Source organism: Osmerus mordax, chromosome 25, assembly GCF_038355195.1.
Source record: "Osmerus mordax isolate fOsmMor3 chromosome 25, fOsmMor3.pri, whole genome shotgun sequence".
NCBI classification, from domain to species: Eukaryota; Metazoa; Chordata; class Actinopteri; order Osmeriformes; family Osmeridae; genus Osmerus; species Osmerus mordax.
Genome location: NC_090074.1, coordinates 2,083,514 through 2,098,567, shown reverse-complemented (window position 1 = coordinate 2,098,567; position 15,054 = coordinate 2,083,514). Strand labels below are relative to the sequence as shown.

At 52.6% G+C, this 15,054-nt stretch overlaps 2 protein-coding genes across 2 annotated transcripts in view; one reads left to right on the top strand and one right to left on the bottom strand.

The window, feature by feature from the left end:
• Positions 1-243: 243 nt before the first annotated feature.
• Positions 244-15,054, top strand: part of LOC136933268 (calpain-5-like) — a 17,635-nt gene continuing 2,824 nt past the window's right edge. Inside the window, exons 1-4 of the mRNA XM_067228585.1 lie at positions 244-408; positions 7,896-8,027; positions 12,799-13,007; positions 13,415-13,607. Coding sequence (XP_067084686.1) covers positions 244-408; positions 7,896-8,027; positions 12,799-13,007; positions 13,415-13,607 — 699 coding nt within the window. The remainder of the gene's footprint in view (positions 409-7,895; positions 8,028-12,798; positions 13,008-13,414; positions 13,608-15,054) is intronic.
• LOC136933396 (olfactory marker protein-like) lies at positions 9,795-10,276 on the bottom strand. Its single transcript, XM_067228732.1, is given in 2 exon segments — positions 9,795-10,150; positions 10,153-10,276. Coding segments are annotated over 2 exon segments (480 nt in total).

Here is a 15,054-nt window from a genome sequence, read left to right as displayed (position 1 = left end):
GGACACGTCTGTGTCCAAAGACTTAGCTCGAAGCACCGCGGTCGCCCATGTTTACTTCCTGTTTCTGGTTGGTGACAAGCGTTCTAGAACACGACGCCTCAGCGTGAGCGACGCCTGAGCGTTCTAGAACACGACGCCTCAGCGTGAGCGACGCCTGAGCGTTCTAGAACACGACCCCTCCTTCTCACCTGCACCCCGTCTCCCCTTCTGGTCTCCCCTGACCGTGACCCGACAGGAAGCAGGATGTTCTGCTCGGCGAGGGCCTTCGAGGGGCAGCAGCACGCGGCGTTGAAGAGGCAGTGTCTGCAGAGCGGCCTGCTGTTTGAGGACCCTTGCTTCCCCGCCGTGGACGACTCGCTCTTCTACCAGGGCAACCGGATCGGCCGGGTAGTCTGGAAGAGACCCAGGGTAAGTTCAGTTTATTTACTTATTTTTGGTACATTTGATTTGTTTAGCAGACTCTTTTATCCAGAGAGACGTGCTGGGGGGCTGAGGCTGGGGTGCTGGGGTTGGGGCTGGGGTGCTGGAGTTGGGGCTGGGGTGCTGGAGTTGGGGCTGGGGTTGGGGCTGGGGCTGGGGTTGGGGCTGAGGGGCTAGGGTGCTGGGGCTGTGGTTGGGGCTGGGGTTGGGGCTGGGGTTGGGGGGCTAGGGTGCTGGGGTTGGGGCTGGGGGGCTAGGGTGCTGGGGTTGGGGCTGGGGGGCTAGGGTGCTGGGGCTGGGGGGCTAGGGTGCTGGGGTTGGGGCTGGGGGGCTAGGGTTGGGGCTGGGGTTGGGGCTGGGGTTTGGGGGCTAGGGTGCTGGGGTTGGGGCTGGGGTTGGGGGGCTAGGGTGCTGGGGTTGGGGCTGGGGGGCTAGGGGGTTGGGGCTGCGGTTGGGGCTGGGGGGCTAGGGTGCTGGGGTTGGGGCTGGGGGGCTAGGGTGCTGGGGCTGGGGCTGGGGTTGGGGCTGGGGGGCTAGGGTGCTGGGGTTGGGGCTGGGGGGCTAGGGTGCTGCGGTTGGGGCTGGGGTTGGGGCTAGGGTGCTGGGGTTGGGGCTGGGGTTGGGGCTGGGGGGCTAGGGTGCTGGGGCTGGGGCTGGGGTTGGGGCTGGGGGGCTAGGGTGCTGGGGCTGGGTTTGAGGCTGGGGGTGTCAATGCTTAAGGTACATGTCTCATGTAAGAGGACCGGCAAAGGGATGTTGTGCCGTCCTGCATGCCTGCCAGACAGGAGTTCCACACCTCTCTTTAACCCTCGTGAGCCTTCGGGTCACATGACCCAAAGGTTCATAACGAACCATCGTTGTGTTTACCCAATTTTACCCAATACAAAAACAAATAAAAATTATTTTCTTTTAACCTTCGCAATGTGGGGGGTCTGAGACAGCCCGACGGTTAAAAGAAAATGCTTCACTTTGTTTTTGTATGAGGTAAAGTTGTCGCAATACGATGGTGGGTCACAATGACTGATGGGTCAGAATGACCCGAAGATAACACAAGGGTTAATCAGTGCATCCAGTGTTTGACTGCTGTGAACTACCCTGCAACTCACCAGGGACTCGAGCATCTCTTCAAGCACAGGCATGCTAAACAGGACAGAACAGGCAGGAACATGTTGTTGGTGTTAAACTGTGAGACTGAAAGGTCTGTATAGGGTAAAACAAATGTTGTCTGGCTGACCAACAGGCAGTAGATAAGCCCATGTCTGCATGGCTGCTTCGAAAAAGCCTCAACTCTGAGCCCAGCAATATCAGACCTGGAGAATGAAGAAACACTCGCAATAAAAAAAAAAGCATCTAACGCCTTGGGCGAGACAATGTGTTAGGGACTGTCCAAGTCAATTATCCCTCCTGCTCCCTAACATATCCCACACCTGGGGCGCCTCTGATTTCCAAGTCGCGGAGCAAAGGTGCAAAGTGTGTTGCTGAGCGGCTGGTTCCATTAGTTTTGGCATTTCAGTTCCCCCTTCCTTGCGGGTGCGCGAAATCATGACGTTTTTCTCTTGTTGCTTGGTTGAGTTGAATGTGATTAATGTAATCGAGTGTGTTAGCTTATAGTGTACTCTACCTACTTCCCATGAGCATAAGGTACATTTCTTGATGTTGGTTAGTTAATTTGCACTCAAATACAGAGCTGTGTGTGTCGTTTTTAACACACAACCTTACGTTTTGTTGCAGGCACAAATAAACTAGACTGTACAATAAGTAGGAAAGTCGGTGTTATAATTTTAGGATACTCATCTTTCATTCATTATTTTACAGTGATCATAATGTGTACTACGTTTCATCTATACACCACCAGGGTCTTACACTGAGAACATGGGGAACAGATTTCCCTGGAGGCCAGAGGAAAGTGGTTCCCCCCTGTATATTACAGTCTGGCCGTTTTATAAAGCAATACAGTGATGCTGGTGATGTATGTTACTGTGATCATTATGTATAACAAGTTTAATCTATACACTAGTCTCACATCAGACCTTATGCTCATGGAAAGTAGGTAGAGTAAACTAACACAAGCGATCAAAAATCACATTCAGCTCAACCAAGCAACAAGAGAAAACGTCATGATTTGGCGCAAGGCAGGGGGAACAGGGGAACTGAATTATCTGGAACTCCGGTTCTGAAACCGCTGCTTTAGTCGGCAACCAAAGCAGCGACAACCCCAGCGACAACCCCAGCGAAAACCCCAGCGCGCAAATAATCCAGTCTCACCAGCTTCTTCTTCTTTCTCTCTTTTAACCTTTTTATTTCTGTTATTTCCTGTTTGTCATCTTATTTTATTGCATGTCTTCGACAGCATTAGGTAGTTTGATGCTTTGTGGCTACGGCAGATGGATTGTAGCCTATCTACGGTGGTTCCTAGCAGGGATTCCAGCGAGAAGTTGAACGCGGAGTACACGTTTACTGTTATCCCTGTTTAAAAGGCACTTGGGTGCGTTTATGTCTCGGGCCCAAGACAGCAGAGCATCCAGGCATAAATACAACAACCTCATAAAATGCATCTCTCTCTCTCTCTCTCTCTCTCTCTCTCGCTCTCTCTCTCTCTCATTCTGTCTCTCTCTCATTCTGTCTCTCGCTCTCTCTCTCTCTCATTCTGTCTCCCTCTCTTTCCCTCTCTCTCTCTCTCTCTCTCTCTCTCTCTCTCTCTCTCTCTCTCTCTCTCTCTCTCTCTCTCTCTCTTTCCCGGCCTCGCCCTACAGCATCCTCCAAATTACTGTGTGTGATTTACGAGATGACTGACAAGCAATAAAATGTTGGAGCTATTTATCTGTTTATCTGAGCTCACTTCGCCCCCCTCCCAAGCCAGACCCGTCCAGGCTAAGTGATCTCGATCGGTGTTGCAGCTTGATTAGTCTTCCCTTACTGTCAGCTGTGGTCCCCTATAATCTTTATTATTACCAGCAAAGTTAAGTATAATGACAAGAGCGTACAAGTGTGCAGTTGTGTTGTGTGTGTCTGTGTGTGTGTGTGAGAGAGACAGAGAAGTGTGCAGTTGTGTTGTGTGTGTGTGTGTGTGTGAGTGAGAGAGAGAGAGAGGTGTGCTGTTGTGTTGTGTTGTGTGTGTGTGTGCGTGTGTGTGTGTGTGTGTGTGTGTGTGTGTGTGTGAGAGAGAGATAGAGAGAGGTGTGCTGTTGTGTTGTGTATGTGTGTGTGTGAAGGCTGCAGATGAGTGAATTGTTCTCTGAGGTTGCAGTGACAGCTTCTCAGTACTGTGGTAAATGATTTGGTTAATATAGCTGCCAGCATTAGCCGTGACATCCACATTATTCCTGACCCTTAGGGTTGGGAGGGATCGATCACCTCATCAGCCCACCACCTGAGCCGGTCCCCGGAGCTGGGTCGAGGGAGGGGATCTGGGTCTAGACTGGAGCTTTTTTTTTTTTTTTTTTACCTTTAGAAACTTGTATGGATTACTTAAATAGTGTGGCAAATAACCCATACCAATGTCAAAATGCAAATACACAAGAATTTACATTTTGGGACAGGTCAAGTTCAGTTTGGGATGGTTCATTTTGCACTTCGGGACGGTACTGGAATTGTGAGGAAAAAAGTTAGTTGCGAGCCCTGCCTGGTTCAGCCTGTTCCTGGATCTCTGTGTGTTTAAACCCAGCTTGGGGCTTCCTGTGCCTGGATCAATACTGTTGCAGACTCTTAAAGATTGGTTAGAAATTATAACTCTGCTTACGGCAACACACACAGACACCTAATTTCACACTGACACATCCAGACTGGCCGGTAGGGACTGGATGCATGGCAGACCTGAGGAAGACAAGGGAACTCTGCAGGAGAGGTGGTCGACTTCGCTGTTGGCTTTTGCTGCAACCAGCTTTCACCTGAATCAGCACATCACTGCCCTTGGCTATGTGTAATGCGTGGGTGTGTGTGGGTGTGTGTGGGTGTGTGTGGGTGTGTGTGTGGGTGTTAATATGTGGTGTGTGTGCGTGTGCATATGTGGTGTGTGCGTGTGTGGGTGTGTGCACCACATATGCACCACATATGCACACGCACACACACCACATATGCACACACACACCACATACGCACACACACACCACCTATGCACACGCACACACGCCCTCTTAATTACTTTTGCCTTAATAAAATATTAAGCACGTCTAGAACAAGAGCATTCAGGAGGCACATTCATTATTGTCAGGAGCAGAGCAATGGCTGTTCACTCCACGCCTGCCTTGAAACCGGCACACTCTGGTAGAATGTTCTCTGCCCTGCTGAGGAGATTGGCTCATTAAAAAGAAGATATTTTATCTCTTTGAATTTCTCCTCCATCTTTTTTACCCAGCTCTTAAAATGGGACAGTGTGTGTGGGAGGTGTGTGTGGGAGGTGTGTGTGTGTACATGTGCGCGCGCGTGTGTGTGTGGTCAAAACGTAGAAAGCTTTCGCCTCGTAGTCGTGTTTAGACTTTGGTGTTGGTTTTACGAACACCATCATAAACAAGCTCCGCCTCTTCTGACGTCATCATAAACAAGCTCCGTCTCTTCTGACATCATCATAAACAAACTCCGCCTCTTCTGACAGACAAACCACACTGGGTCTGAGCATTGTTTAACCACACCCAGCCTGTCTGTAAATAATCCCTAACAAGGATTGCAAAACATTTTTTTAAATACTTTCAAGCACACTTATGTATTCATGAGCATAACCTCTCAGTCTTGACAGGTTCTTTGAATATTCATTGCGTGCTCTCATCCTAGAGAGAAATGGTCTCCCCTGTCAGAAGGCTTTTATGCCAACGCTTGGCTGTGGAGAGGGTACTTGTCTCCTGAAGGAACAGTAGCCTGCAGTTACAGTGCCTAAGGTCGCCACGCATCCGGCGCGGCTATACGGAGACGGTGTCCTGGCAACCAGAGATGCCATGCTTTGTTGTGGACATTGAGTGTTTGAGCGTACGCATGTGTAACTGTAACCGCATATCCTTGATCTCCTTCTGTACTTGCTTTGAGATCATTTCGCGTTTGTTCCTCGATTTGTAACGAAGGAGGTGTGACTAAAACCAACACGAGGTTTTTACTACTCTGTGCGTAAGCGTACGGTGAGGCTAGTTGGGTTAGTTTGTCTTCTTGCAAGGTCGGCAGCTGTTGCCAGAGACGACTCGACGAAGGCGAGTCGTGATATTTGAATAGATATAGGGTCAGATGGCTGAGCGGTTAGTGAGTCGGGCTATTAATCAGAAGGTTGTTGGTTCGATTCCCGGCCGTGCGATATGATGTTGTGTCCTTGGGCAAGGCACTTCACCCTACTTGCCTTGGGGGGAATGTCCCTGTACTTACTGTAAGTCGCTCTGGATAAGAGCGTCTGCTAAATGACTAAATGTAAATGTACATTTACATTTAGTGTATGTAGATATAGCAGGAATGTAGATTCTTCACCCAGACAAAGGAACAGGAAGCTTGTGTCCTTGGCTGCACCGCCACATCCATCACAGCCCACATCTACTGGCCGGCGGAGACAGTGATGACATCATTGACACCCTGCGATCGGACATCAGGCTGTTGGCTACCCTCGTTATCACCCCCCAAGGAGAAGGGAGGAGGAGGAGGGAGGGGTGGTGGTGGGGCGAGTGATGGAGGGAGAGAGAGACTGCACCGGTCTTGTCTAGATATCAAACAGACAGGGAGATGATAATCTCTGCACATGCGCACACACACACTTGCCCTTGTACACACACAATATGTGTGTAACGAATACACGGCTCACACATGCGTGTGTAACGGGTGTGAACCTGTGAAACTCAACTCCTCAGGTATGTAACAGGCCACCCGCGTCAACGAATAGCTAGCTTTTCTTTGGCGTAGCTGGTAGTGGTCGCGCTTGGCAAGTCAGAGGTCGTGCGTTCGAGCCCAGCGAGTGGCGAACGACACCTTGTCGTGATGGAGCGTGGCTACGTCTGTTACATACCGTCACACGTGTAACGAATCGGTGCGGAGCGTGTGATTCCAGTCACTGTTCCACAGTTGAGGTGGATCCAGCGTACGAGGTTTGTGTTTGCCTGCCTGAGGTGTGTGAGGTATGTGCGTGTGGAATGTGAGAGATATGTTTTGGCTAGGAGCTCCCCTTGCATCAGGGGGCTGATGGAGGTACCTTGCTGCATCTCCTGTTGCCACCCCCCCTCCCCCCCCCCTCCCCCCCCCCCACCCCCCCCCCCACCCCCCCAAGCCAGACACTTCCACACCAAGAGATGAGAAGGCTACTTAGCCTCTAATGTTCGATTTTACTGAAAGTGCATCCTTCTCTGCTCCCTGAGGTAATCTGTAGTCACGGAAACCTAGACCCAAATCTGGCGCAGGTGTTGGTTCTGTGACTGTGTGTGTGTGTGTGTGTGTGGGTGTGGTGTGTGTGTGTGTGTGTGTGGGACTGTGAATGTGTGTGGGAACAACATTACAGGTGAGGTTATGTGTAGACTGTGAAGAATTGTGTGATGTGTGTGTGTTTGTTGGGCTGTGTGAGGTGTGTGGGTGTGTGTGAGTGAGGTGTGTGTGAGTGAGGTGTGTGAAAGAGGTGTGTGAGTGAGGTGTGTGTGTGAGGTGTGAGTGAGGTGTGTGTGTGAGTGAGGTGTGTGTGTGGTTAGGAGGTCTCGAAGGGGCCGGCTCGCCCAGATGAAGCCGTGACCCTGCAGCTCCTCCGTGTCGCCACATTTATCTCCCCAACATCTCCGATCATATTAGCTGCTGTTCACCCCCTCTCTCTCTTTACATCTCTCTCTCCCTCTCTCTCCTTTCTTTCTACCTCTAGGTCGCTCGCTTTTTTCAGCTCCTTCTCTGTCTACCTTTGATGACTACTTTAATGTATCCTCTCTCTCTCTCTGTCTCTCTCTCTCTCATATGTTCTCTCGCTCCTCATGAGGGCATGTTCCGTGATTGATAGGATGCGAGCGTATCTCGTTGCCTCATCAATATTCCGATTGACAGGGACCTTAATTAAAGACACTCGTCCATGTCTGGCCTTCTGTCTCTTCTTTCCTGCTTTACATCACTTCCCTCACACTTCCTGCTTTACATCACTTCCCTCACACTTCCTGCTTTACATCACTTCCCTCACACTTCCTGCTTTACATCACTTCCCTCACACTTCCTGCTTTACATCACTTCCCCTCACACTTCCTGCTTTACATCACTTCCCTCACACTTCCTGCTTTACATCACTCGCTCTCACTCTTCCCTCAGTCTTCCTGTCACGTCCCAGGTCGCCTTTATACAATCAGTCTCTCTTTCTTTTTGACCACGACCAACCACTGTTGTACACAAACCTAATCCTCAACTGTTCTCTCTGTTCTCCTCCCTCCCTCCCTCCCTCCCTCCCTCCCTCCCTCCCTCCCTCCCTCCCTCCCTCCCTCCCTCCCTCCCTCCCTCCCTCCCTCCCTCCCTCCCTCCCTCCCTCCCTCCCTCCCTCCCTCCCTCCCCAGGAGCTGTGTGAAGACCCTCACCTGTTTGTGGATGGCATCAGTGCGCACGACCTGCACCAGGGCCAGTTGGGAAACTGCTGGTTTGTGGCTGCGTGCTCCAGCCTGGCCTCCAGAGAGGCCCTGTGGCAGAAGGTACGTGTGGCTGAACTCTGGTACTGGAGGTACGGGTGTGTGTGTGTGGCTGAACTCTGGTACTGGAGGTACGGGTGTGTGTGTGTGGCTGAACTCTGGTACTGGAGGTATGGGTGTGTGTGTGTGGCTGAACTCTGGTACTGGAGGTACGGGTGTGTGTGTGTGGCTGAACTCTGGTACTGGAGGTACGGGTGTGTGTGTGTGGCTGAACTCTGGTACTGGAGGTATGGGTGTGTGTGTGTGTGGCTGAACTCTGGTACTGGAGGTATGGGTGTGTGTGTGGCTGAACTCTGGTACTGAAGGTACGAGTGTTTGGCTGAACTCTGGTACTGGAGGTACGGGTGTTTGGCTGAACTCTGGTATTGAAGGTATGTGTGTGTGTGTGTGTGTGGCTGTACTCTGGTACTGGAGGTACGTGTGTGTGTGTGTGTGGCTGAACTCTGGTACTGGAGGTACAGGATCTGACCTGGCAAGTAACATCTCTTATAGCTCCAGTAGATGGTGCACACTGCTGTTTGCCTGTGTGCATGTGTTTTCTTGTGTGTGTATAGTATGTGTGCGTGTGTGTTTTATAGTGTTTGTGTGTGTAGGTGTGCCCATTAGGACCCATTACCAGGCGAGGGGTTAAACAGTATCTTGTCTTCGTGGCACCAGAATGTTCTCTCTCTCAGGAGACCTCCTCGGTTTTGACAACCACCTCAAAGTAGCCTTCTCCCAGGATAATGACGGTTGGAGCACCTCTGTTCTCCTAACCTGTGCTGCTCTGTGTCAGAGCTAGAGAGGACAAGTGCCACAGTGGTGTGTGTGTGTGTGAGGTGTGTGTGTGTGTGTGTGTGTGTGTGTGTGTGTGTGTGTGTGAGGTGTGTGTGTGAGGTGTGTGTGTGCCCTCTCTTATCCCCCCCCCCCCACACACACACACACACACACACACACCCCGCCCAAGTGGTTGGTTAACAAGCACTCCCTCAGGACACCTCTACCAGGGAAGCTACGTGCACAACAAGCACAGCCTGACGGGCTCTATCTAAGCACTGGGAATGTGTGGCATCTTGTTTTTGCCCGACCCGAAATGAAAACAGAAATGGAACACAGACAGTTTTTGATTAAGGTTTATTCAGGTCACAATCTCATTTGAAAAAGGAGGTAATTTACTTACACAGTATTTGATTATACATTTTCTGTCATGTCATTATTCTTACAAGCAGTGAGTCATCAAATATTTTACTATAAACAGAGGGAAGCTTTGATATCGTACATTATAACTCCCCAACTAGTTAAAATATATATATATATATTTGATATATGTCATTTTAAAATGTTTCTGTAAATGATATATTATATTTTCTACTCTTCTTTATATTCTTCTGGTCATGAAATATTTGATGGCTGGTTTTGATCTTGTCTAACAGGAGATGGTTAAAAAGGACCTGACAGTTGAGAGGAAGTCAATGGCAAAGTTTGGGGGAGGAGAGGAAAGGAGGAGAGGAGGGGAGAGGAGAGGAAAGGAGGGGAGCTTAGAGGATGACAGTCCTCACAGTGCAGTCTTGCTGGAAACAACTCTTAAACAACAACAGTCATAATTGTCAGTTTGTGAAAGAGCGCACCCTGACAAGAACCGAGAATTCTGTGTTGTTACACTTCCGCTATGAGCCAGGCCAAAATGCCAACTGTCAATTATGACTCCAAACACCAGCTTTACCCTCATGTAGCAAGTAACCTAAACCTAAAAACCCCAAACATCCATCTCGCAGTGACTGGTCAGCTACCCTAGTTGTTGACCTGGAAGGCGATGGAACAGTCCACGCTCTCCGGCCCGCACCCCTCCTCAAACGCAAACAGGAAGTACATCACCTTCCTCACCGAGGCCATCTCTGCGATCCGCTCCCCGAACTCCTGGGCGTCCGCCTGGTAGCACTGGACCTGGCCGTCGTCCGCGTGGCCCGCCGCCTGCCAGAACACCCCCGCAGGCTCCAGGAGCTGCCGCACCATTAGGTGGGTGAGGTCGGGGGTCCAGTGCTGGGAGGTGGCGGTGATGGTGAGGCGTCCCGGCTGGGCCAGCCTCACCCCCCAGTGGGAGAAGCCCAGGGACTGCTGGGTGAAGTCCAGGCGGTAGACGGCCTCGTGGGGCGGAGAAGCCGCTCGCCCTCCTGCCGCTTCTGGCCCCGCTGCTGGAGGGACTGCACCCGCAGACGCATCACCTCCGTCAGCTGGGGGTCCAGGCGGAAGGACAGCTCCTGGGTGCCTGTCATCACCGCTCTCTCTCTCTTTCTCTCTCTAGCTCTCTTTCTCTCTCTCTCTCTCTTTCTCAGAGCGTTCTAAGTTCCAACCGCTAGAGAACCGGATGAGCGGTGGGGGAGGAAAGGAAATCCTTCGTATCGATCCAGCTCGCGCTCTCGCTCTCCTCCTGAACTCCCGTCTTCCTCTCTGGTTTCGGTGCCTCTCGTTCTGCCTTTCTTCTGCTTCCCTTTCCTCCGCCCCTTTTTCCCTCTCCCTCGCTCCGGGAAGCTCGCTGGAGTCTGTCTGTACAAGGCCCCCTCGACTCTCCCTCCCTCGACTCCCTCTCTCCCTCGACTCCCTCTCTCCTTCCCTCTCAACCCCTTCTCTATCCGCTTTCCTTTCCCTGACGTGGTTATATGTGTGAAACGTAAACACAACACGGGGGGATGATGGCTTTCTAGGTGGGGTCGTGGGCGGGGGGGGAGGGTATTGTTGGCAGGCGCTAAGCAACCGCGCTAGGCAACCGAGGGGTAGTGACGTTGGAAGGTGCGGCACGGGGATTGCCCTCGGGGAGGCAGGAACCACACTGTTTACCCCCCGGTTGGTTACTTCATCCTGGCTCTGAGGGAGGAGAAAGGTTTTTATCCGTAAAAAAAACAACGTGTTTAGAAGATCCCTTCATCCAATGGGACGTGGCGGAGGAAGGGGGGGATTCAAACCTGCATCCTCTTGATCTATAGTCAAATGCTTGACCACTGAGCAGTACCTGTCCCATGGTAGTATCCCTGTTTGTACTGTTACACAGGGTCTCTACTCAATCTACAACGGAAATGATCGTGAATCTGTCCCCTTCCCACCCCCCCCTCCGTCCCTCCAAAGAATATTGTGTGTTCAGCAGCTAGAAGCTGAGCTGAAGGAGTCAGGTGGCTGAGCGGTTAGAGAATCGGGCTCGTGATCAGAAGGTCGCCGGTTCGATTCCTGGCTGTGTAAAATGGACGTTGTGTCCTTGGGCAAGGCACTTCACCCTACTTGCCTCGGGGAGAATGTCCCTGTAAGTCGCTCTGGATAAGAGCGTCTGCTAAATGACTAAATGTAAATGTAAAGGAGTCCACATCTTGCGGAGACTTTCGTATGCTGATACGGCAGGTGTCAGTGGGTCAGAGGTTCACGCTGGCGCTGCCTCTCCCCCGGGTCTGGGCCAGCGTCCAGGCCTGCGTCTGGGCTGCCATCAGGGCCAAGCCCTCAGCCCGGCCAGGGCTCTCCCCAGCCTGAGTTCACTTATTAGAGAGCTTTATTGTCTTTTGGATGAGTGCCGAGATGGATTTTCTCACTGCAGTCCAAAGTCATAGAGAGAGTGGGAGGGAGGGAGGGGGGCAGGAGCAGCGGAGAGGGGATTGGGAAAGAGAGGGAGGTCAAGATTAAGAGAGAAAGGGAAGGTGAGAGAACAGTCTTGAGGGAGAAGGAAAGGCTGACTTGCTCCCTCAGGACTTCAGCTGTCTCCCTCTCTCTCTCTCTCTCTTTTCCCTCTCTGTCTCTTCCTCTCTCTACCTCTCGTTCTCTCTCTTTCTCTCTTTCTCTCCCTGAAGAACGGCTTCACATAGCTGAGGTCGGAAAGCTGTTCAATCAGCAGAGAGGAAGCCACCCAACCAGAGCAGTCCTGTCCTGCTCAGTCCAATCAGCAGAGAGGAAGCCACCCAACCAGAGCAGTCCTGTCCTGCTCAGTCCAATCAGCAGAGAGGAAGCCACCCAACCAGAGCAGTCCTGTCCTGCTCAGTCCAATCAGCAGAGAGGAAGCCACCCAACCAGAGCAGTCCTGTCCTGCTCAGTCCGTTCCCCCGGCCCCTCCAAGGGCAGCAACACAGCACTGATTCATTTGAATCTGATTTCCCCTCTCTCCACTTCTCCACTCTCCGGTGTGTAAGCGCTGCGCTTGCTATTCAGAGCGGTCCAGCAGCCTGGAATGAGTTGGTGCGTGTCGTGTTCGGTGGACCCCCGTCCCCCTGCCCCCCCTGCCCCCCCTGCCCCCCTGCCCCCTCCCCACATGGTGGAGGTGATCAATTATATTTGTCCTGCAATGGGGGTTGCGGGTTGACAGGTCTCTCGATACTTAACACTCTCCTCCCCCCTCCATCACTCCCTTCCTTCTTCCCTCCCTTTCCTCCCCCCTCCCTCCTCCTCTACATCCTTTCCCCCCTCCCTCCCTCTCCTCTCTCCCCCCCCTCCCTCCCCCACTCCCTCCCTCTCCTCTCTCCCCCCCCCTCCCTCTCCTCTCTCCCCCCCTCCCCCCCCCCTCCCTCCCTCTCCTCTCTCCCCCCCTCCCTCCCCCACTCCCTCCCTCCCTCTCCTCTCTCCCCCCCCCCTCCCTCCCTCCCTCTCCTCTCTCCCCCCCCCCCTCCCTCTCCTCTCTCCCCCCCTCCCCCCTCCCTCCCTCCCTCTCCTCTCTCCCCCCCTCCCTCCCCCACTCCCTCCCTCCCTCTCCTCTCTCCCCCCCTCCCTCCCCCACTCCCTCCCTCTCCTCTCTCCCCTCCCTTCCCTCCCTCCCTCCTCTCCTCAGGTGATTCCTGACTGGAAGGAGCAGGAGTGGGACACAGAGAAGCCAGACTCGTACGCGGGGATCTTCCACTTCCGCTTCTGGCGCTTCGGGGAGTGGGTGGACGTGGTGATCGATGACAGGCTGCCCACCCTGGACAACCAGCTGGTGTACTGCCACTCGGACGACAGCAACGAGTTCTGGAGCGCGCTGGTGGAGAAGGCCTATGCCAAGTCAGTAGAGCCAGGACTGGATACATCTCTGCTGCTCCTGCCCTCCTCCTCTCCTCCGCTCCTCTCCTCCTCTCCTTCTCTCCTTCTCTCCTCCGCTCCTCTCCTCCTTTCCTCCGCTCCTCTCCTTCTCTCCTCCTCTCCTCTCCTTCTCTCCTTCTCTCCTCCTCTCCTCCGCTCCTCCGCTCCTCTCCTCCTCTCCTTCTCTCCTCCTCTCCTTCTCTCCCCCAAACCCTCCCCTCCCGTCCTCTCTCTCCTCCTCCCCTCCCTCCCCTCCCTTCCCCTCTCATCCGCTTCCCTCCTCCTCCCCTCGCCTCCCCTCCTGCTGTCTGTGACCCTCTCCCCCTCCCCTCCTCCCCTCCCCTCCCCTCCTGCTGTCTGTGACCCTCTCTCCTCCTGGCTCTCCCCAGGGTGTACGGCTGCTACGAGGCCCTGGATGGGGGGAACACAGCGGACGCTCTGGTGGACTTCACCGGGGGCGTGTCCGAGCCCATGGACCTGCTGGAGGGCCAGATGGCCACGGACGAGGCGGCCCGGAACCAGCTGTTCGAGAGGGTCCTGAAGGTCCACAACCGGGACGGGCTCATCAGCTGCTCCATAAGGGTGAGGGGTCAGGGGGAACCTGGAGGAACATAGAGGAACATAGAGGAACTTAGAGGAACTTAGAGAAACATAGAGGAACATAGAGGACATTAAAGGGAAATAGAGGAACCTGGAGGAACCTAGAGGAACTTAGAGGACCTTAGAGGAACATAAAGGAACCTAGAGGAACATAGAGGAACTTAGAGAACCTTAGAGGAACCTAGAGGACATTAAAGGGAAATAGAGGAACCTGGAGGAACTTAGAGTGACATATAGGAACATTATGGGGTGTGAAGGCCTGTTGCTGGGTTCTGTTATTTCCATGGTTTTGAACCCGGTGATGGTCAGAGGCCGGTAGGGTTTTGATTGGATGAATGTTAACATGCTGCTGTGGTTATAGGCACAACCACACACACACACTCTTTCTCTCTCACACATACATACTCTCTCACACACACTCTCACACACACACACTCTCTCTCTCTCTCTCTCTCTCTCTCTCTCTCTCACACACACACACAGTAATCAAGCCTTTAAAATGATTGTCTGCTGTCCAGAGCGGCCTGGCCCATCTACATGCAGACAGGCAGCTCTGGGTCTCTTTCAAGCTTACAATGATTCCCTAGTGGAGCAGCTCTCAGCCCAGACCAATAGCTGCTTTATATTCATGACTTTGGGTTGACGAAACGCTTTTTTGTTTTGGAATAACAACTAACAATAGGGTGAGCGGAGAGACCGACTAGCATGTCAGCCAGACAGATAGGCCCCAGATACCAAAGCTCTTAGTTCCTGTTGTGACCTTTCCTAGATTGGCAGTGGTTATTTGTTCTAACTTGGGCCCTGGATTTTTGGCTAGACTCAGTCCTTTGTTGGTCGGGGGACTGATTGTAAATGCAAGAGAACGCTTTTAAAAACCCTCATGCATCTCCACAGACTTCCCGCCTAATTGCTTTTTTGTTCCTCTCTTTCTTCATCTATCTTTCTCTTGATTACTGTCTCTAGCTTTCTGTCTCTCTCTCTCTTTCTCTGTCTACCTCTCTCTCCTTCTGTCTCTTTCTCTCTGTCCATATCTCATTCTCCTCTCTCTCTCTCCCTCTCTTTCTCTCTCTCCCTCACTCTCTCTCTCTCTCTCTCTCTCCATCCCCTCTCTCTCTCTGTTCTCTTTAAGCAGCGGAGGTGAAACATGAGTGTCAGGGGAAGAGTCTGAGCTTCTTCACAGCTCTCATGTTTGGATGGGCTCGCTGCTCAGTATGTCAGGAGCACTCGGTCTCCTCCATCTGTCTCTCTCCGCCCTGACGTCTCCTCGCGCAGGTGCTTGAGGGTCATGGAACCCTGTCTGGAGGTTCTAGTCTGGAGGTTCTAGTCTGGAGGTTCTAGTTTGGAGGTTCTAGTCTGGAGGTTCTAGTCTGGAGGTTCTAGTCTTGAGGTTCTAGTCTTGAGGTTCTAGTCTGGAGGTTCTAGTCTGAAG